This window comes from Neophocaena asiaeorientalis, unplaced genomic scaffold (genome assembly GCF_003031525.2).
Source record: "Neophocaena asiaeorientalis asiaeorientalis breed wild unplaced genomic scaffold, Neophocaena_asiaeorientalis_V1.1 scaffold134, whole genome shotgun sequence".
NCBI classification, from domain to species: Eukaryota; Metazoa; Chordata; class Mammalia; order Artiodactyla; family Phocoenidae; genus Neophocaena; species Neophocaena asiaeorientalis.
Genome location: NW_020185339.1, coordinates 32,125,188 through 32,149,059, shown reverse-complemented (window position 1 = coordinate 32,149,059; position 23,872 = coordinate 32,125,188). Strand labels below are relative to the sequence as shown.

At 39.4% G+C, this 23,872-nt stretch overlaps 1 protein-coding gene across 2 annotated transcripts in view; it reads left to right on the top strand.

Annotated features, from left to right (window-relative positions):
* ANO6 (anoctamin 6) overlaps positions 1–23,872 on the top strand; it is a 207,029-nt gene that overhangs the window by 110,607 nt on the left and 72,550 nt on the right. For both annotated transcript variants that reach the window (XM_024736791.1, XM_024736790.1), the window contains 4 exons: positions 4,452–4,580; positions 20,971–21,036; positions 21,834–22,121; positions 22,349–22,462. In XM_024736791.1, the coding sequence (XP_024592559.1) occupies positions 4,452–4,580; positions 20,971–21,036; positions 21,834–22,121; positions 22,349–22,462 (597 nt within the window). The remainder of the gene's footprint in view (positions 1–4,451; positions 4,581–20,970; positions 21,037–21,833; positions 22,122–22,348; positions 22,463–23,872) is intronic.

The window sequence follows — 23,872 nt, the reverse complement described above, 5'->3', positions numbered from 1 at the left end:
CTATCCAAGGCAAGTTTCCAACATCCTTACGCACAAATGAGAGTTTGAGGAGAGATCCCAAACTGATTGCTTTGTATCCAGATGTTGGACAAATCATTTAAAATTTGCATCTTAAACTGTAGGAGTAGATGCCTCTATTGTGAAATGGGACTTCCAATCTTGATTTTGCAGGGTTTATTTGAGGACACATTTTGTTTATTTGAGGACACTTGAGAAGTGTGAGTTTGGACACATGTTGAGCAGCAAGTTCTTTCCTGGACTCACCAAGTGCTGATGCCAGGGATTCCAGGAGGGTGCTTAGTGAGATGGGCTGCTCATCTCTAACTGACCTAAATGCCATGGAGCAGTTACACCCAGGCAGCTGTTTCCGCAGACCCTTTACTTCCCTAGCCCTTCTTTCTCCACGCGGAAGACAAGCCTCACCATTATGTAATCATCATGTGACCCTTCATGTACCCAAAGCTCCTGTTCAAGGAAAATCCAGATAACTTATGAGAAGTTTTCCTACCAAGTAATTTCAGTCATCCCTTGGTATTCACAGGGCGGTTACCAAAATCTTTGGATGCTCAAGTCCCTTATATAAGATGGTGTAGTAGTTGCATATAATGTATACACATCCTCCCATGTCCTTTGATCATCTCTAGATTACTTATACTACCTAGTACAATGTAAAGGCTATGTAAATTGTGAATACAATGTAAATGTGAATAGTTGTTGGCACATGGCAAATTCAAGCTTTGCTTTTTGGAACTTTCTGTAATTTTTTTTTTTTTTTTTCAGTCTGACGTTGGTTGAATCCACAAAGTCTGGCAGCGTAATTTTGCTGCTTGCATTTTTATCCTGATTTGGTTAAAAGAGCCCTTTGGGCTGTTTTGTTGAAGGAGATGCCCTACAAATAGAAGGAGGAAAGAAGCCAGCTGAGAGCTGGGAGACCTGGGAAACATCAGTTGGGTACATTACACCCAACCTTTCTTATTCCTCCTCTCCTACACTACCCTGCCAGAAGCTTATTTCTCAGACCTCCCCTGGCTCAGACCAAGCATGCCTCTCTTCCCAAGTGTGAAATGTCAAAGCCAACAGTTAAAGACAGAGGTGGTCAGGTCACCCTTCTGCAATGGTTGGCAGCATTGGTTTTGTTTATTTTGATATAATGACAAATGAACATGGATAGTCTTTTTAACCACTGCAGTCTTTAAGTACACCTTTGGGTCAGATTGCTGCAAATGAGTAAATGGACGCTAAATTGGTGGAATCTAGCGTCCTCGGAACCAGAGAGGGCAATGGCTATGAACAAATAAAACATATTATAGACTCTAAACTGTAATTAGAAATTTACTTGATATTTTTTCCAGGAAGAAAGAAGTATTAACAGCTAGAGACTCTGCTTACTTCCTTGGCATTAAAGACATTTGCCTAAGACCCTCAGGGTAACAATAAGTTACTCTGATGAGTATAAGAGTTAATAAGTTTCCTAGTGGGGAAGTCAGTAACCATACGTAAGCTCCAATCTCTAAAATGATTTGACCTGATAAATTTTAAACCATCTCTTAAAGTGTTTTTAAACTTAAGCTGCTGAACAGGAAAGATTGGGTTTCAGGGGTTTTTTATATTTCATCTTGGTGCCATTTGGCTTGGTAGAAAAGACTAAAGATGCAATTTTGAATAGATTTTGAGAGGTCAGGACTAGAATAATCCATCTCTGAATAATCAGTCATTTTGAAGAAGATCATCAATATTTATCCTAGGAAACTATTACAACTTTACTTCAAAACTTTAGAAGAGGATTTAAAAAAATTTTTTTTTTAGTTTTTCTGTCATTTCAATACCTGTTGGATGAGTCAGGCCTATACTGGAACTTATAACTGAAAAATCCAGCCTTTTTTTCTTTTCCAAGCAGTACTGTTTTGTTCATAGTTGAGTCTTTTCTATTTGGGCTAGTTCCCTTGTTTGTTAGATATTCTTTCTAGCCCAGCATTTTGTTTCTCCCTTCTCTTCGCAGTCACCTAGTGGAATGTTTTCTGCCAAGAGATGGGAAACGTGGATTTCACAGCCATACGAATTCGGCACTCTTTTCCCCGGCACTGCATTCTAATACCATATGAGAGTCTGACCTAGTTATTTCATACAGACAGTCTTGCCAAGCCAGTGGCGTTTTCCTCCAACAAAGGGCCATGGTCTTCTATCATACAGGAGAGATGTGCGTACAGACCTGATTATCTGGGAGCTTGCTGCCAACCCGTGTGGCTGACCAAGGGCTGTGTGGGGAGGAATGTCTGGATCCATGTGCAGATGTGGTTCTTATTCCAGGCCTCATTCTTCAGAACGTGACTTCAGTGAGCTGTCAGACACCACCAGAGAAAGGCAGCAGGATGTGGGCTCCAGATAGCAAGCTGCTTTGGACACGTTTCAGACGTCTGTAACAATGACCAGGTTTTCATGACTATATTCCACCTTACTCCACTTCCCCTCGGCCTCATAGTTTTTTCCTCTACACACGGTTTTCGTCTAGCAACTGCCCAGGTTGTCACCAATAGTAACATCTTCACTGAAAGGAAGAGAAATTGAAGAGAGGAGGGGCCTCAAGAACTCCATGGCTGAAGTGAAAACAATAGGCCTTAGCATTTTTGTATAGCTTTTTTTTTAATGTATTTTAAAATTAATTATTTTTAATTGAAATATAGTTGATTTACAGTGTTGTGTTATTTTCAAATGTACAGCACAGTGATTCAGTGATATATATATATATATATGTTCTTTTTCAGATTCTTTTCCTTTATAGGTTGTTATAAAATACTGAGTAGAGTTCCCTGTGCTATACAGTAGGTCCTTGTTGGTTATCTATTTTATATATAGTAGTGTGTGTATGTTACTCCCAAAGTCCTAATTTATCCCCCCCACCCTTTCCCCTTTGGTAACCATAAGCCTGTTTTCTGTGTCTTGTATAGCTTTAAATACTCTTAACGTTTACTGGTTTTAAAGAGCTGAAATTGGAAATAAAAGAATTGGGTGGTATCCTCAGCCTGGGACACTGATGTGTCTTTTTCTGGCCCCTCAGCGTCCCGGCTGGGAAAGGTCTCAGGCCAAGTCACACTGTTTAGCTGCTCTGTGGTAGAAAAGAGGAAAGGAGGGACAAGTATCAGTTTGTATATGTTTAGCAAAATTATACATCTTCACAAAAGTGTGAAGAAAACGGGAAACTGGTGGCAGTAAAATAAGGTGATTTGTGTAGTACTAACTGATGCTGAATGAAGAGAAGAATTAATCACATTTAATGATTAAGGGGTTCCACCAAATGACTGCAAAATGCAACCTCCCCATGACTTTTAATGGAAAAAGAATGAAGAATTGAAAAATATTACTTGTCAGTTAAAAAAATATTCCGATTCTTAAACAACATTCACATAAGCAGTACGACCAGATGGTGGAGAAACACAAACTCAAGCCTTTCCTTAGAGCAAATTAAAACAATTCTGTCCAAATCCATAAGGTAACAGAGATTGTTTTAAACTGTATTAGGTCTGTGTTCTGCCGTTATGACTTTGTTTTTATGCCATAAGGATTTTTTTTTTTTTTGCGGTATGCGGGCCTCTCACTGTTGTGGCCTCTCCCGTTGTGGAGCACAGGCTCCAGACGCGCAGGCTCAGCGGCCATGGCTCACAGGCCCAGCTGCTCCGCGGCACGCGGGATCCTCCCGGACCGGGGCACAAACCTGCATCCCCTGCATCGGCAGGCGGACTCTCAACCACTGCGCCACCAGGGAAGCCCACGCCATAAGGCTTTTAAGCTCTAAATTAAAGGCTCATTTATTTGTTCTTGTTGCTGGGATTTTTGTTTGTTTGCTTGTTTTTTGCTAGGAGTGAGGGGGTATCTTGTGTGGATTTGGGGACAAATACCAATGACCAGTGTATCTTTTGTGTGTATCAAAGCATTTTCTGGCATTTGTTTAAGGTTATAAAATGATACTTTCTATAAAGTGATGAGGTTCAGAGAGAAGCCATGAAAATTGATGGAAAGGTTAGAAAAGATGGTAAAGGTAGGATGAGATTTTCATAAACAGTGCTTTGTCTTAGATTTTTTTCTCTTGTTAAATGAACTTCGGTCCTTCCGATAGGCGTCTCTGGTTACTGTGTTCATTTCCAAACTTGATACTCCTTTTGCTCATCCAGGTGGGAATAATTCTGGGATAACTGTGTTACATTCATAATGCTGATGTTTTCCCATACATTTGTAGAATAATGCTAACTTGCTCAATTCAAGGACTTCTTTCACCAAGAACAGGCTATGCTTGCAAAGATCAGGTGACCATGCCCTCTTGGTCGAGTAACTAGTTATGGATTTATTTCTCTTTCTCTGTAAACATACTGATGTATCTATTAAAGCTAGAAAATAAACACTTATAAATTGGCACTTTTCAAAAAACTATATTAAAATTTATTTTTCTATCCACACAGGAAGAATTTAATGGAAAACTTGACTCCCTCTTTTTTAATGATGGTCAGCGAAGAATTGACTTTGTTCTGGTGTATGAAGATGAAAGTAGAAAAGAGACCAATAAAAAGGGTTCAAATGAAAAACAAAGGGTAAGTTTTTTATCCCATTTTCTTTTTATTCCTTATAATATTGTGAAATGAAAAAATAAAGTGCTATTTTTATGTAAGCAGTAAAGTGAAAACTGGTGTTTGAAATATCATACAACAAACATACCTTCATATTTTCTCTGTTCATCATTCCCTCAAGGCATGGTAACAGAAAAAAAATTTTTTTTTAACTTTTTAAACTTTGGAACAGAAAGTTCCTCAGGCTCTTAAGCTGAAGGTGGACTTTCTTCAGAGGAATGGCACTTTCTATCTGTAGAAGAGATTTACATTAAAAGCACACTTGGTGATTTGCAACTAGGTATGAAAGGAAGCTAATGATTAACGATGACAGCAAGTGTAATAACAGCCAGCATTCAGGGAGTGATAACTCATGGATGGTCCGTGCATTTTGCATGCATTTTCTTATTTAATCCTGAGAACAGTCTGTGAGGTACCTTTTATTTTCACACCATTCTGGATGACAAACTTGATCCATAGGTTAAATGACTGCCCAAGTTCATGGACTCTAGTGTAAGAACCGGTGGAGCTATGGTTCAAACTCTTGTCTTGAATCTCGAACCTGTGCTCTTGGAACCTGACATTCAAATTCTGATTCTGCCACTGTATTATCTGAAATAATTCTAGCTGAGGTAACACTAGCCTCGGATTACAGTGGCTTAATAAAATAAAAGTTTACTTATTGCTCGTGTCAAACAAATGTAGCATCCCTATTTGGCACAGTGGTTTGGGGGTACAGGCAGGGCTTTGTTCCTTGCGGTCATTCAGGAACCCAGGCTGACACAGAGGCTTTGCCATTTTCAGTAGGTAGTTTCTAAGATCATGCTGAGCATCCATAAATGGTAGATGGGATGAGAGAGAGAATGAAGAAAGTACTCGTGCTTCTTTACCTCTTTAGACTGGAACTGACTATATCAGTTGTGTTCACATTCTATTGGTCAGAACTCTGGAAGGTGGAAAGCCTAGTTTCTGGCCGGAGAGCCATTTCTCAGTAGGACCTCCAGGCTGTGGACGGGGAACATGAGTTTTTGGTGGACAGCGGCTTGTCTTTGCCACAGCTACCAACTGGCTGTGTGACTTGGATGAATTTTCTTATCAGAATCGTGTTTTTAAATTATTTTTGAGATGCCTATTATTTTTACTTTTTTTTTTTTTGTGGTACGCGGGCCTCTCACTGCTGCAGCCTCTCCCGCTGCGGAGCACAGGCTCCAGACGTGCAGGCTCAGCGGCCGTGGCTCACGGGCCGCATGTGGGATCTTCCCGGACCGGGACATGAACCCGTGTCCCCTGCATTGGCAGGCGGACTCTTAACCACTGTGCCACCAGGGAAGCCCCGATTTTTACATTTTGACGTCTCTGAAATCAGGGTACATCTTAAAAAAGGTGTATCATAATTTCATTGGCTGCATTTTTTCTTATTGGTACATAAAATATTGGCTCAGTATACAACCAATGACATCTTAGATTTAGGAAAATGGGAATCCCAGTACCTAGTCCAGAGGATTATGGTTAGGATTAAATAAAACAATTAAATTAAATAGATGTTAATTCTTATACCTTACCTTTTATTTGGGGTTTTCTTAAATGCACTAGTATGAAAAGGCATCACTCTCCTGTTTTTATATAATTTTATCACTAGAGGAAACTAGCTTACAGTGTTTTATCATTTTCCTGTGGACACTAAGATATCTTCTGTGCAGTTATGGTCACCATCATCAAATATTTATTAGGCATCCATATGCCAACGGAACAGAATTGAGCACTATAGAAAGTAAGTTAAACAAACCTAATCCATTAAAGTGTAGAGGAAACAGTTCTAGTTTTAGATAAGAGCTTCTCTGCCATGGTAAAGGAGTCCTAGAGCCTCTTACATTATTAATAAGGTCTGCTTTGCTTTACACAGAAACATAGGTCCTGGAGTAACTCTCAAAAATCAAGAGAAAAAAAATCATCATTAATTTTGGCAATTCCTGAACTCATGGCTTGATACACCATGATGTTGGCTTTTGTAAGTTGTGCTTTGAAGTGTTTTGAGTCTCTGTTTATACATATTACTTAATTTAGAATTCTAAGGTCAGCTTTGGAATCACATTTTTATTAATTGGAAAATCATTTGCGCGCTCCATCATACTCCGTCAGGACGTATTCAGGATTTAACATAACGCCAAGGAAAGGCAATTTCAAAATTCTTCTTTCTTTGGGAGGGAAAAAAAAAAGTATGTCTAAGTCATATTGATTTCCTAAAACAACACCAAGGTTGACTTTGCCAGGGGCTGATCTAAAAAGTATTGTGAAATTCTTGCTTAGAGGTGGAGAAAGATAGAACTGATAGGGCTATGAGTATTCAAAACATAGACGAGGAAAAGGCTGCATCTGCACGTGAGCAAAATGGAAATTATTTTTCTACACCAAACCTCCAAATATCATGTCACTTTGTCCCCTTATATTAGTGAAAATACCTCAGAACTTCACACCTCCCTTTAAAAAGCATAAACCATTTATGTTTAGATTACACATGAGGATGATCATAAGTTGTTCCAATAATAAGCGTTCGCTTAGCTAGTACTGCTGTCCGTGGCACAGAATCAGTTTGAATGTTTTTTTTTTTTTTTTTTTTTTTTTACTGCAAGTAACAGGAAAACCAAACTCAAAATGGCTTAAATGCTAAAAGGAAATAATAATTCTCTCATTTAAGAAATAGTCCAGACATAGGAGCATTTCTGAGTTAGGTAATTTATTGGCTTAATGAGGTCATCAGGAATTGAGGTTCATTTCATCCTTCCGCCCTGCCATCCTCAAACGTTGGCTGTTCTTAAACTGTCTTCACTTTGTTACGTGATGTTTGCTGCATTTCCAGACATCCAGAGGCAGAAAGAGGGAATGCCCTTTCTCATGGTCCTTTTGAAGGGGGAAGAAAGCTCCCCTCTTCCTTTTACTGTTGACTGTCTATCACAGGTCTATTCCTAAACCAACTACTGGCAAGACGAATGGAATTACCGTCATTAGCATAGACTAATCTTTCCTCTCCTGAATCACCTGATCACCCAGTATCTGACAAACCATCAGGCTTTTCTTAGTAATGAAGAAGGGAGAATGGCTGTTGAATAGGCAGCCCCAGCAATGTCTGGCACAGCACATGATTAAATATATATAAATAGGTTTGCTCTATGTTGTGAAGAGCAAAAATGTTTTAAAGAAAACAAATTCCCATGTATTTCTCGAACTCCTCCTGCTCAGTTTTGTTAGTCACGCTCTCTTCCATTTCCTTTATCCAAGACTGCTAACCAGTGGCAGAACTGATCGATTCTGAATTTCATTTTGTCTGACACTTGGCCTCCCTTCAAACAGATGTGTTTATGACCAAGTAATGGTATAATGCAGACGATGGTAAAGAGGGTAGAAAGGTCTAGATAGCACAATAACAGTATAAGAAATCCTGAGTGTGTTACTATTTATCGATATTTACTTTTTTATCAGCAGAATCCATTCCTAAAAGTTGATGGAAAGTTTATTTCCTTGAAGGTTATGAAAAGTTTATATATGGAAGTATAAGTTTGTATTGTATATCTGACCTTAAGAATTCTTTAGTGGATCTGGCCAGTGGAGACTGCAGAATAAGAAATTTTCCAAAAAATGAGTGTTGAATTAAATTATATCCACACTTTCAAATTATGTGAGACAACTGACTAATTGATTACAGATCCTTTGAGCTTTTTTTTTTTTTAATTTATTTATTATTTTTGGCTGCGTTGGGTCTTCCTTGCTGCGTGCAGGCTTTCTCTAGTTGCAGCAAGTGGGGGCTGCTCTTCGCTGCGGTGCGCGGGCTTCTCATTGCAGTGGCTTCTCTTGTTGCAGAGCACGGGCTCTAGGCGTGTGGGCTTCAGTGTGGCTGGTGAGCTGTAGAGCACAGGCTCAGTAGTTGTGGCACATGGGCCTAGTTGCTCTGCGGCATGTGGGATCTTCCCGGACCAGGGCTCGAACCCCTGTACCCTGCCTTGGCAGGCGGATTCTTAACCACTGTGCCACCAGGGAAGCCCCCTTTGAGCTTTTAAAACTGTTGTCCATTGTTTTAGATGACTTATCATGAGGCTGGAACTCTACCCAGAAGCTAAATGAGATTTCTTTGCAAATGGTTAAAAGTTCATCAAAAAGTTCTAATTTGTTGAACACAGTACATCACTCCATTTATTGAGGTTTTACATACTTTAGTAAAGTTTTATAATAATATCTATGAGGATCTTATACATTTTATTAGCTATTAAATTTTTGTTGCTGTTGTCAGACATTTTAAATTGCAGTTTGTGATTGATTATTGTGTGTGTTAAAAAAGAATATTGGTTTTTTATAAGTTGTATCTAGTTACCTTGATAAACTTTTTAGTTCTAATAGTTTCTAATGCTTGTTTTAAGTTTTCTCAAAAGAAGACCATATTGTCTACAAGTGACAGTTTTGCTGTACCTTTCTTTATACTTCATTCTTTTTCTTGTCCAAGCGATATGGCTAAGACCTCTTGAATAAAACCAGTAACACATAGTAGTTGTAAGGCCAACTGGCCCGAGGCCGGGGAACACAATCAGATTCACAGGTTGCATCAGACCGAAACTCTCCAAACCCAGTTCCAGAAACTGACCTGGGGACTTTGCACCCGGCCCAGCCTTCCTGCCTTTCGAGGGGCGGGACTAACGGTCCCCCAGGATACCTGAAAAGACCACCAAATAAGGAATACCCTGCGCCCTCCCAGATTCACCACACCCCTTTCCCTTCTTCCCGTATAAAATCTTGCCCAACCCTCGCCCGGGTGCGACTTCTCTGGCCCCTTTCTCTCGGACCAGTGAACCTCGCCCAGGAGCGCTCCCTAATAAAGCTCACTTGAAGCTTTCTTCTGTTTCGCGGTGCCGTTTGTTAAGATCCAACCTTACAGTAGTCACCACTGTATTCCTGATTTTGATGCAAATGGTTGTAAAATTTCACCATTAAATATCACATTTACTATAAATTTTTGGTAGTTTTCTTTTAAAAAGTTAAAGGAGTTCCCTTCTGGTCCTAGGTTGCTGTGAGTTTTTATAATTGGGTTTTAAAATTTATCAATTGCTTTGTTTCTTGTATCAAGGTGATCACATTGCTTTATTTATCAGTAAGTCTTACGTGCATTAAGTGTATGATTATTTGTGGTTAATAAGATGATAACTAACAGTATAGATAATCATTCACTATTGGCTTTAACATGCAATGCATAATTTTTATAGTCATTAGCTTCCTGCTTATGCTAATACTACATTAACATAGTTTATTTGTAATTCATTAAAAAGTATTTGAGGTCACTGACAGAATATACCAAAAATGTAGATGAGGAAATCAAGGTGACAGAAATGTAAAAGCCAGAAAAAGAAAATGAAGCCATGTGTCAAAGTGGTAAATAAAATGACTTCTTATCAACCATTTTGTAATTCATTAAAAAGTATTTGAGGTCACTGACAGAATATACCAAAAATGTAGATGAGGAAATCAAGGTGACAGAAATGTAAAAGCCAGAAAAGAAAATGAAGCCATGTGTCAAAGTAGTAAATAAAAGGACTTCTTATCAACCGTAAGGTCCTGTTCAGAACTGAAGAGTTCATCTGCACGTTTGCCTCTGAGTTTCCTAGTAGCCAAAGAAAATAGAGGATGTTGTCAATAGCATGGTTTAAAGTTTCAGCACAATAAAAGCAAAACTGGTTGTTCAAAAGAAATACAATCTTTCTGGTCTAAAGATCCCCCAGAAAGAAATTTGTCCCATGGAGCCTCCTAAAGGGGAAGGCATGATTGAGTCGACTTAATGTTGCCGTTCACTCTCCAAATTGAAAAAATAAAGGGATGGCAGAAGGGGATTATGGAGAATCAGAATAATATTAAAAAATTCTTGGTAATGACATATTTGCTACAAATAGTCCATGAAAAATATTAGGCTAGGTTAAGTGATGATGGCAACCGGTGTTGGGTGGTCTCACCTTCTCAGATAACTTTTGGTAGGTGTTCTGTCTTTTGTTTTCAGGTATGAAATCAGGTTTAGCTTTAAGTCCTTAAAATTTTAGACTAAAGCAGAGAGCTCTTTATATTTTTATCTCCTTCCTTTACACCCTACTTGCTTAAACTAAGATTGTAGGTTAAAAGGAATAAATTAAATTAGAATCAGCAGTTTCAAATTACGACTACAAGATGTGTTGCTGGAATAAGCATATTTGGTTTTATTTTTGAGTACTCAGCACAAGAGCAGTGAATCCGAATCTTGATTCTTATTTCCAAAATAGGAAGTGTCCTTGGGCTCAATCCTTAAAAACAGACAAACAAGACAGTGAAATCCTGAAAAGTAAAATCTGATTATCCCATTTCATCTCAGAAAGATGTGGAGAAGAGAAAATCCTTTTCCCGATTAGTCCTTCTGAGTTAGTTTTGAATGAAGCTGTCATTTGCCCTGGTCCCGACAGTCACCTGTGTCTCACTTTTTAAAGGGTCGTCTGTAAAAGGGTGAAGGGTTGGGAAAAATCAACTATACCAAATTCTCAGGCTTGAAGGGGATAAATAATCATAAAAGAAAGCCGCTTATATGCACAGAAAAGATGTGTCCTAAAAAAATAGTATAAACTTGTCTGATGATAAGAGTCATCTGCTTTGCTCGTTAAAACTAGATTATCCAGGCCCCATCCTGTGCATACTGAGCCAGAATCTCCAGGAGAGGGGCCCTAGAATCTGCCTTTTAAGCAAGCATTCCAGGTTGTTCATGTAAACAGGTAGGTTAGTTTGGAAAACATTGCCCTGAAGTATTTACAGTAGTTATCTTAGTGGATTGATAACAGATGATTTTTTTCCTTCTCAGAAAACATCTGTTTTCTAAGTTACCATTTGTTTATTTTTGTAATTACACCAAAAATGTTAATTTAAAAAGAAAAGTTGGAAATAAGCTTCAGGTAAATATTCACTTCCTTTCTATGCTTACCATTTAGGATGCTCGTCTGTTTTCTGTCCCTTGTGAACATACCTCATCTACTTGGGTAAATCCCTCATCAGATCGGGCCCGCTAATGTTCAATGTTTTATCACCAACACTGAATTTAAATTAAGTCCCAATTAAATAATTTATTCCTGCTTACCAAACCTTCTTGCGCACATGATATATAAGTAATAAGAAGCACTTTGAGTAATGAGAGTAGTTTTTTTGCACAAATTATGTACCTTTGTCTTATTTCTCATCCATCTTCATAGATGTAACAAAGATTGGCAGGTTCAAAAATACAATGATGGTACCATCAGTATTTTTCCTAACAAAGCTGGAAGAATATTTGAAATTAATCTATTCATATATTTCATTAATCCCTACTTGTTTATGCTGATTTATTATCATCACAGTGTATTTAGTAATCTTACTTCCTAGACATTGCAACCCCTGCTTTTTATGCATAAAAGCTAGGTGACATAAAGCAAATGGTAAAAATTGGTGTTTAAAATCAGTATTATTACTGTATAATTCAAAAGCAAGTCCTTCCCAACAATGACTTTATTAAGCCGAATGCAATGTGTAATCTCAGGTGCTTAGGGGACAGAAAGCTGCCTTAATTATGCCAGTCTGTCCTTTGTGATTTTGATTGCTTTATTTTTTATTTCTCTGGCAGCTTTATTAACATCCCAAAAGAGGTATGAATAAAATTCCAGTTTCTGGGGTGGGATAAGTGCTCTTGTCCTTCTCTACTTAAAACCCCCAGGACCATTCTCCACTGACAGTAGTAGAACCATATGCATCTTTTTGTGATGTCCATAAGTCCTCAATGATTACAGTCACTTTGAATTTGCTAGAAATAGGTTAAAAAAAAAAAAAAAAGATCCAGGTTACAGTCCCAGTGAATTTGCTCCCCTAGAGATAGAGGAACTTAACAGCACCATCTAGTATATGGCTGGGCTTTTCTCAGAACCAGTGAGTCTGGTTTAGTCATTTTGTGCTGCCAAATACACATCATAGACTATAAACATAGGTTTAGGTTCTTACATGTAAGGGTTCCAATAAGGCACATAGATAATTTTTAGCTAAAAATTGTGTGGCCTCAGATATTCAACAAATATTTATTGAGCAATGGCTATGTCAGGCAATATGCAATATTAATTTTCTTTCATTTTTAACATGGAAGACAGCTCTACCCTATTTTTTTAAATGTCAAGAACACTGTTACACTTTTTGACATAAACCACAGCAAGATCTTTTTTGACCCATCTCCTAGAGTAATGGAAATAAAAACAAAAATAAAGGAATGGGACCTAATTAAACTTCAAAGCTTTTGCACAGCAAAGGAAACCATAAACAAGACGAAAGGACAATCCTCAGAATGGGAGAAAATATTTGCAGATGAAACAATGGACAAAGGATTAATCTCCAAAATATACAAACAGCTCATGGAGCTCAGTATCAAAAAAACAAACAATTCAATTAAAAAATGGGTGGAAACCCTAAATAGACATTTCACCAAAGAAGACATACAGGTGGCCAAGAGGCACATGAAAAGCTTCTCAGCATCACTAATTGTTAGAGAAATGCAAATCAAAACCACAATGAGGGCTTCCCTGGTGGCGCAGTGGTTGGGAGTCTGCCTGCCGATGCAGGGGACACGGGTTTGTGCCCTGGTCTGGGAGGATCCCACATGCCGCGGAGCGGATGGGCCCGTGAGCCATGGCCGCTGAGCCTGCGCGTCTGGAGCCTGTGCTCCGCAACGGCAGAGGGCCACAGCAGTGAGAGGCCCACGTACCACAACAAAACAAAAACAAAAAAACCACAATGAGGTATCACCTCACACCCGTCAGAATGGCCATTATCAAAAAATCTAGAAACAATAAATGCTGGAAAGGGTGTGGTGAAAAAGGAACCCTCCTGCACTGTTGGTGAGAATGTAAATTGATATAACCACTATGGAGAACAGTATGGAGTTTCCTTAAAAAACTACAAATAGAACTACCATACGACCCAGCAATCCCACTACTGGACATATACCCTGAGAGAACCATAATTCAAAAAGAGACATGTACCACAACGTTCATTGCAGCACTGTTTACAATAGGCAGGACATGGAAGCAACCTAAGTGTCCATTGACAGATGAATGGGTAAAGATGTGGCACATATATACAATGGACTATTACTCAGCCATAAAAAGAAATGAAATTGAGTTATTTGTAGTGAGGTGGATGGACCTAGAGTCTGTCATACAGAGTGAAGTAAGTCAGAAAGAGAAAATAAATACCGTATGCTAATGCATATATATGGAATCTAAAAAGAAAAATGGTACTGATGAACCTAGTGGCAGGGCAGAAATAAAGACGCAATTGTAGAGAACGGACTTGGGGACATGGAGGGGGCAGGGAAGCTGGGACAAAGTGTGAGAGTAGCACTGACATATATACACTACCGAATGTAAAACAGTTAGTGCGAAGCAGCAGCATAGCACAGGGAGATCAGCTCTGTGTTTTGTGATGACCTAGGGGGTGGGATAGGGAGGATGGTAGGGAGGCTCAAGAGGGTGGGGATATGGGGATATATGTATGCATATGGCTGATTCACTTTGTTGTACAAAAGAAACTAACACAGTTTTGTGAAGTAATTATACTCCAATAAAGATCTATTAAAAAAAAGAAAACACTGTGACTTACCCAAGTGTAAATTCTACAGAGCAGTAAAGCTGATGATTTCATATTAAATTTAAGCAATCTTTTCTTAAGTAAGCAGTCTTCTCCTGATATGTACCTGTTTGACAAATATAGCACATATGCTAATTTACTTTATCTACCTGACAAACCAAGAAGATTTTTTGATCAATTTTTAAAATATTCCACTAGTTCTTTATGATTGCCATGCCAAAGGGAAATAACAAGAACTGTCTTATCAAAGTTACACCAAGGGGATACATTAACATGTTTAAGCAAATAAAAATGTTCTATCCTTGATTCAGCTATTTAAATATTTATAGTTAGTGGTAAAATAGAGGGCATTATAAACCAACTCCAAGGTCTACCAATTATTGAGAGATATCAGGTAAATTTCGCAGGAGTTCTTTGTAAAGAACCAAATAAGAACTAAAATAGGATAAATTAGTACAACTTTTCTCTGTGGCAGTACAGCAGTACATATTAAAGAAATTAAAATTACATGCACCTTCATAATTGTGAAAAATTAGAAACAACCTAAATATCCAACAATTTGAAATAAAATAATCTGTTTCTGTTTATACATTCATTTGTATTATATTTTAGATTCCACATATAAATGCTATCATATAGTATTTGTCTTTCTCTGTGTATTTTATTTCACTAAGCCTAATAATCTCTGTTGCTGAGATTATTGTCCATCCATGTTACTGCAAATGGCAGTACTTCATTCTTTTTATGGCTGAGTAAGATTCCATCGTGTGTGTGTGCATGCATCTGTGTATGTATCACATCTTCTTTAAGCCAGTCGTTGGGTTGCTTCCATGTCTTGGCTATTGTAAACAGTGCTGCTATGAATACTGGGGTGCATGAATCTTTTCAGAGTTTTTGTTTTTTCCCAGTATATACCCAGGAGTGGAATTGCTGGATAATAGAGCAGTTGTATTTTTAGTTTTTTTGAGGAAGCTCCATATTGGCTTCCCTAGTGGCTGCACCGATTTACATCCCTACCAGCAGTGTTCAAGGGTTTCCTTTTCTCCACATCCTTGCCAGCATTTGTTATTTGTTGACTTTTTAATGATAGCCATTCTGACAGGTGTGAGATAAAATCTCATTGTGGTTTTGATTTGCATTTCTCTAATAATTAGTGATGTTGAGCATCTTTTCATGTGCCTGTTAGCCATCTGTATATCTTCTTTGCAAAAATGTCTGTTCAGATCTTCTGCCCATTTTTAAATCAGGTTGTTTGTTTTTTTCTTTTTTTGATATTGAGTTGTATGAGCTGTTTATATATTTTGGATATTAACCCCTTGTTTGTCTCATTGCTTGCAAATATTTCCTCCCATTCCATAGGTTGTCTTCTCCTTTCATTGATGTGTCCTTTGCTGTACAAAAGCTTTTAAGTTTGATTGGGTCCCATTTGTTTATTTTTGCTTTCATTTCTTTTGCCTTGGGAGAATGATCTAAGAAGATATTGCTGTGATTTATGTCCAAGAATGTTTTGCCTATATTCACTTATAGGAGTGTTATGGTGTCATATCTTATATTTAGGTCTTTAAGCCATTTTGAGTTTATTTTTTTATATGGTATGAGGGGATGTTCTAATTTCATTGTTTTACCTGTAGCTGTCCAGCTTTCCCAGCACCAGTTGTTGAAGACACTGTCTTCTCCATTGTATATTCTTGCCTTCTTTGTCATAGATTAATTGACCATAAGTTCATGGGTTTATTTCTGGGTTCTCTATTCTGTTCCATTGATCTGTGTGTCTTTTTCTGAGCCAATACCTTGTTGTGTTGATTACTGTAGCTTTGTAGCATAGTCTGAAGTCTGGAAGGGTTATACCTCCAGCTTCATTCTTTTTTCTCAGGATTGCTTTGGCAATTCTGGGTCTTTTGTGGTTCCATATAAATTTCAGGATTATTTGTTCTAGTTCTGTTAAAAATGTCATGGATATTTTGATAGGGATTGCCTTAAGTCCGTAGATTGCTTTGAGTAGTATGACCATTTTAACAATATTAATTCTTTCTTCAGAGAATGAAAAGGATATACATCCATCAGATATCAAAGAAAGTAGTCTGAGGACCAGGACAATGTAGTGGTATAAAGAGTCAAGAAGAGGGAGGGCTAAATGACTCATATTTAAGATCCATTTCCTGGTGTTCTGGTAAAATGGTGTCATTGGTATCCCATTAGAGGGATTAAGATGTCACTGGGTGCACATTGTGGAAGCCAAGTGATTGGGGTTGCTTTTTTTTGTTCTGATGTTTGATATTAAAAGAGGTGAGCCTCTAAGGCTTACAAGGTAGAGAGGATTTTTTTTTTTAAAGGAATAAAAGAGGTTGAGCATATTTGAAAGCAGAGAAAGAAGGTAATGTTGGCTGACATGTCTACAGAGCTTGTGTGTCAAGCCTCATGCTGAGGATTTTATACCCATGATCACATTTAATCCTTAAAAAAAAAAAAAAACCTCAAGATGAAGCTATTTCCTTTACCACCTTTGAGATGAAGCCACTGATACCTGCAGAGTACATTACAGAGCTAGCAAATGGCAGAACCAGGATTTGAATTTTCGCTTGGAATCTTAACCATTATGCCCAGGAGTAAAAGGAAGGCCAATACTACAAGAGCTAAGGGGCAACTGGTAGACTAAAATCGAGAGGATAGAGTCCTATGAAGGTGATAAGGAGTTATGACCTCAACTAGAAATCCCACAGAGGAGGAACTATGTCTAACTCGCACTATGTGGCTTGTCACGGTCATGGTTGATGCAGCTGATACAACCGAGACAGGAGTAGTTTGTGTTTGGTATGTGTGATGACAGAACTGACCTCTCATGGGGCCGGTTCCTTCCAGGTTCTCTGAACTGGCCCCGCTTTGTCATCTCATAATTCAGACTCCTAGCGGTCAGGAAGCCTCTTCCTGTTCTGGATGCCCCAGAGCTATCTGGTGCTAGCACATTCCAGAATTAAACTGTATCTGTCCTTCTCTGTCATGTCCTATAATGCCCGTAAGTAAAAGTTCATGGAGCACTTGGGGGTGGGGGGCCCCTCAGGGAAGAGGAGCCCAGTTGCTGCACTGCAGTGATCTGTATTCCTCAGTCAGTCCCCACATAACAGGCAGCCATCCACCCACCATCCACTCAACTATTCATTCTTTCACCAGACATTTATTGCCTGTTTATTCTACTTTAGGCCCATTCTAAGTGCCAAGGATATCGAGATCAAAAGACAGGCATCTCTAGGGGCGGCAACAGTAACTGAAGAGCAGCCAGGACTGAGGCAGGATTTCATATTCTTAAAGATGGGAAACATTTAAGGTGTTTGTTGGCTAAGAGCAATGAGGATAAAGGACTGAAGAGAAGAAAAGATATTGCCGAAGCAAGCTCAGGAAAGATAGGAAAAGGGAGTAATCTCCTGAGACCGGAAGAGAGATGGTGTCTACCTATGAGAGGTAGAGAGAAAGGCATGTGCAGGACTTTGCGTGAGTGGCTGCATTTGTCTGAGGAAGGAGGCGACGGCACTTGCGGAGTTTGGGAGTGAGGTGTGGAATGCGACGAGCACCTTCAAAGTTTGGAACCGCTCCCCAGTGGAGGAGGGGGGCAAGGAAGGAGACAGCTGTGCCTCATGGTGGCCTGTGATGGGAACCGTGGAATTCCAGTAAAGCCAGTTAACGCAGTTTTGTGGTTTCTCACTACCAGCACTTCATTGTTCACACACCCATTAAGCCACAGGAGAAGCCCCTCTTTTGAATGATTCTCCTAGTCTTCTAACTAGAAGGACGTTTGTTCATAAGAACTAAAATCCTTGGGTCTGAGCCTTCATGCCCTAACAAATTATTCCTGACTCCTAGAGGATACAGAAGACAGTTGGATTCTGCTTATGACCTGCTAGTGAGGTGATCTGGGTTGCCCCTTGTACCGCCTCAGGCTGAGTCATCTCCCTGGAAAGAGAGGAAGTCAGAGTGTCCGGTCTACACAGAACACCCCTCCCTCCACTGCACAGTGATTTCGGTTTTAGGCTAACAAGTGTTCCCTAGTTCGTGGTTACTCCTTTAGGATTCTTACTGGCAACAGAAATGAGCTCTAATTTAAGCAGACAAAGAGTTTATCAGAAGAATGTTAGGGGGCTCACAGGTTCATTGGAAGGCTTGGACAGACAAGCCTGGAGACGAGACTGCCAGAGGCAATGCCCCAAATCCCACTACACAGCTGGTCTGGGAGAAAGCGTCATTGCTCCCCGGGGCCCAGAGCTGCTTCTGGCGCCACTGACCAGAGGTGCTCCCCAAGAGCTCCTGCCAAAACCTCTGTCACTGCTGTCTCTGGAACAGATATCCGCTCTCCCAGCTGCCCCAGAACGGGTTCTGCGTGGCCTGACTTCTTTGCATCTCTAGCTTCTGACTCAGTCTAGAGTGGGTGGTCTGATTAATAGCGCCTAGCTCATGTGCCAGTAGCTGAACTTCATGGGAGACAAAGAACGGGAGTGTTTCTGTTTTTATCTGCTGTAGGGCACGTGGGCTCTGCTGGGAGTTAAAATGTTGAGTGGCCAAAAAGAATGACAGATGTCCATTACAGTGCCGTAGACCCATGAATGCGTGTTCCAGTCCTTCTGTATTGGGGAAAATTCTAGGTCACGGAACGCTGAGTTTCTCTGTAGTTCCTCTACAGCAGACTATTTCAAATTCTTCTTTGAATCTTCAGCACTTTGAAGGATACTCTCAGGAAATGTTTGTAGAACAAATTAATACGTGTTTGTTGAGTATATTCTTTCAACAAACACATATTGGGCATATACTCGTGCCAAGCACTTTGTCAAGCGTTGTTTGAAGGATCAGAAAAGCTTTTACACAGTAGTAAAGAAAGAAGCCATCAGGAACAAGGACTGGGCTGCCATGCAGGAATCACAATATAAGGATTTGGGTCTAAGGTGAAGAAATACTGCTTGGGTACAAAGCAGGGTGGGTCTGAACCAGCTTCCCAGTTGACGTTGGGGATATGGTGGATGTGGGGTGGAGAGGGCTGAGAAACATAGCAGGGTGGATTGCAGAGATGGGGGATGGGAGACTGGCAGAGTGGATGGCCACCTGCTGGGAACAGAATGGGAAAGCGGCACCTCCAGGCCCCCTGGCTCTCATCTCACTGGGCTTTTCTAGGGAAGTTTGGCTTGTTCATTTATAGCACTTGCTGGTTTTTCTCTAAGTGACTATTCTGTGCTCAAGTTGTAACAATTAAGTGTGTTATATTTGTAAAGCTCTTAGAACAGTGTCTGGCACAGTAAGTACTATATAACTATTCATTAAATATATGAAAATAAAGCAATATTCTGTTTCTAATACTTCCACAAATTATGTTAGGGATTCTGCTGGGACTCACATTTAGTCAAATGCTAGGTGTATTTTTTCACCTTTGACCTTTTACATAAGCACCTACTTTACATTATGTGCTTTTCATGTTCTAGGCACTGTCTGTAGCACCGCAGCTCAGCACCCCCTCTGCCCATTCACAGCTGGCAAATCTTGAGTGTTGCTCCCTGGGCAGAGTGCCCTGACTGACCCACTGGATTACCTAGACATTGACCCAGTAATTCTTCTCTATCTTGTTGAACGCTGAAGTTAAAAACTGAAATAAATGCAGCTTTTTCAGTTGTCTTCAGTGGGAGAATTGGTCCAATTCACCTCTTGTGATTATTAAAGATGGAAATTCTAGTTGATGTGGTTTAAATCATATAATCCTCATGAGAACCTCAGAAGGAAGCCAGTGAAGTTTTCTCCATTCTACAGATGAGGAAAATGAGGCAAGGGAGTTTAGGTTTCCTGCCAAGGGTCAAAGAACTAATAGGTGATGGCATCAGATTTGAACCCAGGCAGGCTGGTTTCAGACCCTGTGTGGTTAACCTCTATGTCCACTCATTTTCTTCTTTTCATAAAGCAGCATAACTCCATCATCAAAAGCATTCTTTTCAAAGGTCAAATGAGTCTCTACATTTACCTGCTTCCCTTACAAGTTAGGACACAGCTTAGCAAAAGCCTAGCCAGATAGAACTTAATAAATAAGGTGTATCCTGTATCTTTTTAAATGGTCATGCAATATGGACAGATATATTATCAATTAATTAGTTGTGTAGATTTAGGTGTTTTTTATAGCTTCAGAAACATTTCATTCTTGCAGAGAGAAAAATTTATTTGCATTTTGCCAAAATTGTCTGTATTTTTAAAATTGAATTTGGTCAAGGCATGCAAAGATGAAATATACACATCCAAACCTGAACTGTCTGAACGTCTGGTATAGAAACATAATTTTAATAACATACACTGTCAGATCTGGACTGTAACTCTGGTAAATGACATCAGTGAATGGGACTCCAGAAACTCTATTTGTGTGCAAAATCTCTCATTAGCCAAAAAAGGTCCTTGGAATTGTGCCAGAGCCAGAGACTTTTATGCACTTCAAAGGGCCATAAACTCACAGGGACAACCAAGGGTCTTCCAGAGTGCCCAGAGAATCCAGTTATTCTCCACAGCATTCCATCTGAGGAATCCTAACCCACAGTCACCAATAGCCAGAACACCTTCACTGCTTCTGTGCTCTTTTGAGCACATGTGTCTCTTCATCGGGTTCAAATGGGTTTGTTGTTTATTTTTTAATAAAAACAAACAAACAAACAACTTTTTGTTCCCTTGGTGAAACTGAAGGCCTAACGTATTTTCCAATTCCTTTTGACAGAGGAAAAGACGAGCATATGAATCTAACCTCATCTGTGATGGCCTGCAGCTAGAAGCAACCAGATCGGTAAGTGTCAGACCCTTCCCAGCCACTGGCTGCCCATTGCTGCTGGGAACCCCCATGTCACTCGGGATGCTGGGATGGCATTCGAAACGTGTAACCCCAGCCGTACCTTAGCTGTCAGCTGGGAAGGGAGTCGATCAAAATCTGCATTATAGAATATACATGTGTTTCTCATAAAAGCCAGCAGATCTTTTTTAATAGCCAAAGAATGTAATAATAAATCCATATAAATGTGTTTATTCAAGAACCTTTCTGAAGATTTTTTTCATTATACAAACAGTAGTTTACCAAAGAAAAAAAAAAAAATAGAAAATGTAGGAATAGTGGAACCTGTACCTTAATTATCCATAAATAATCTTACAGTTCTTCTAAACATTTTTTTGCTCAGATGTATATATTTTTTTCCCTTCCAGAAAGGAAAATTATTATTTCACAACTTTTAAATTTGCTTTTTTCCCTTTATTATATAGTAAATGCATTTCTATATCAATAAATATAATTCTTTTAAATTCTTTTTAATGGCCATGTAACATGACATTGAACAGATATATAATAAATTAAACAGTCTTCTTCTAGGTTTAAGAAATTAAAAAAATTGTTATTACAATAACACTGCAGTGACTAGTGTTTTTATGTTTACTTACTAATTTGGACTAAAAATTAACACGTTTGCTTTTTTTCATCTAAAATATTGGTAATTTTATGAAAGAACTATGCAACATAAAAAGAAATCTGTGTTTTAAAACTGTGAAAATAGTTGGTTTGGTTTTCTGGTTTGTGTTTTCATTCTTCCAATATAGCTTTTGGATGACAAGCTTGTATTTGTAAAAGTACATGCTCCATGGGAAGTGCTATGTACATATGCTGAGATAATGCACATCAAATTGCCTCTGAAACCCAATGATCTGAAAACCCGGTCCTCAGCCTTCGATAATTTCAATTGGTTTACCAAAGTCCTCCAAGTGGATGAAAGTATCATCAAGCCAGAGCAAGAGTTTTTCACTGCCCCATTTGAGAAGAACCGCATGAATGACTTTTACATTCAAGATAGAGATACATTCTTCAATCCAGCCACCAGAAGCCGCATTGTAAGTCTAAACCCAATTTAGCTGCTGTCGTTGGGTGATTTAGAACCTGCTGTTGGATGATCAGTGGTTTAGTTTGGCTGGTTTGGTTTGGTTTGGTTTCTAAAAGCTGCCCCAAAAAAAAGAAAGAAAAGAAAAGAAATACGCCTACAGGTTCCTGTTAGGATAGTAAACAGTGATTGGTTAGTTACACTGTATAAAACACCCACTCTGTTTTGGAATCTTTTTAGGTTCACTTCATTCTTTCTCGGATCAAGTATCAAGTAAGGGACAACGTTAAAAAGTTTGGGATTAACAAACTCGTAAGCTCTGGGATCTACAAGGCAGCTTTCCCTCTCCATGATGTAAGTCAAACAGCAAAAATGAAATAAAATATCTAATGTGTACTCCAGTGTTAGTAGGGAAGGGCTAACTTCTTGACCTTGTTTCTTCCTTGGTAAAATGAAGACAACGTATTGCAAGACTACAAGCTCATTTAGGGCAGGAACCATGTTGTATTGTTTAATGCTGAATCCCAGGCACAGGGAAGCCCCTCAGTTTAAATGAGTGAATGAATGAGTCAATGAATGAATGAATGAACAAAGAAAGGAATGAACAGTAGCTTACCCATAGTTAATGTGTGGAGTGTGTAGATTAGCAGTTAAGAGCATACACTCAGGCTGAACTACCTGCTGTGCCACGTCCTAGCTGGATGATCTTGTGAAAGTCATTTAGCCTCTCTGTTCGTCAATTTCCTCAACAATAAAATGGGGGTAATAATGGTACCTACCTCGTAGAGTTGTTATGAGTAGCGGTCCCCAACCTTTTTGGCACCAGGGACCGGTTTCATGGAAGACAATATTTACACGCATGGGGGGGGGCGGGGATGGTTTGGGGACGATTCAAGGGCATTACATTTACTGTGCGCTTTATTTCTATTGTTATTACATGGTAATACATAATAAAATAATTATACAACTCACCATCATGCAGAATCAGTGGGAGCCCTGAGCTTGTTTTCACTTGCCACTCATTAATAGGGTTTTGTGAGTCTGCAAGCAATGGATTTATTATGGTCTGTGTGCAGTCAAACCTCTCTGCTAATGATAATCTGTATTTGCAGCCGCTCCCCAGCGCTAGCGTCACCGCCTCAGCTCCACCTCAGATCATCAGGCATTAGATTCTCATAAGGAGCGCGCAACCTAGATCCCTCGCATGCGCAGTTCACGGTAGGGTTCGAGCTCCTATGAGACTCTAATGCCACCGCTGATCTGACAGGAGGTGGAGCTCAGGCGGTAATGCGAGCGATGGGGAGTGGCTGTAAATACAGATGAAGCTTGGCTCGCTCACCTGCCAGCCATTCACCTCCTGCTGTGCAGCCCGGTTCCTAACAGGCCAGGCACCGGTACCAGTCCGTGGTCCGGGGGTTGGATACCCCTGGTTATGAGGGTCAATTAATCCACGTCAATGTTAGAACAGTTCCTGGCATATAATAAGTACTATTTATCTGTCAGCTATTTTCATAATCACTGACAGATATTATTATCAACCAGAAAAGTATTGGTTCTTTGTAAGAAAAATACATGTTAGACCATTTCATTTGTCATTTTCTGTAATACAGGCTTTTTCCCCCCTGAAATACCATTTTGAAACTGTGCCCTGGAATATCACAGGGCTTTTAAACAAGCATCTTGTCAGGGTTCTTGTCACGATGGCGATACAGCAGAGTGTTGACATTTTTTAAGGACTATGTACTGAGATGACAGCAACTCCTC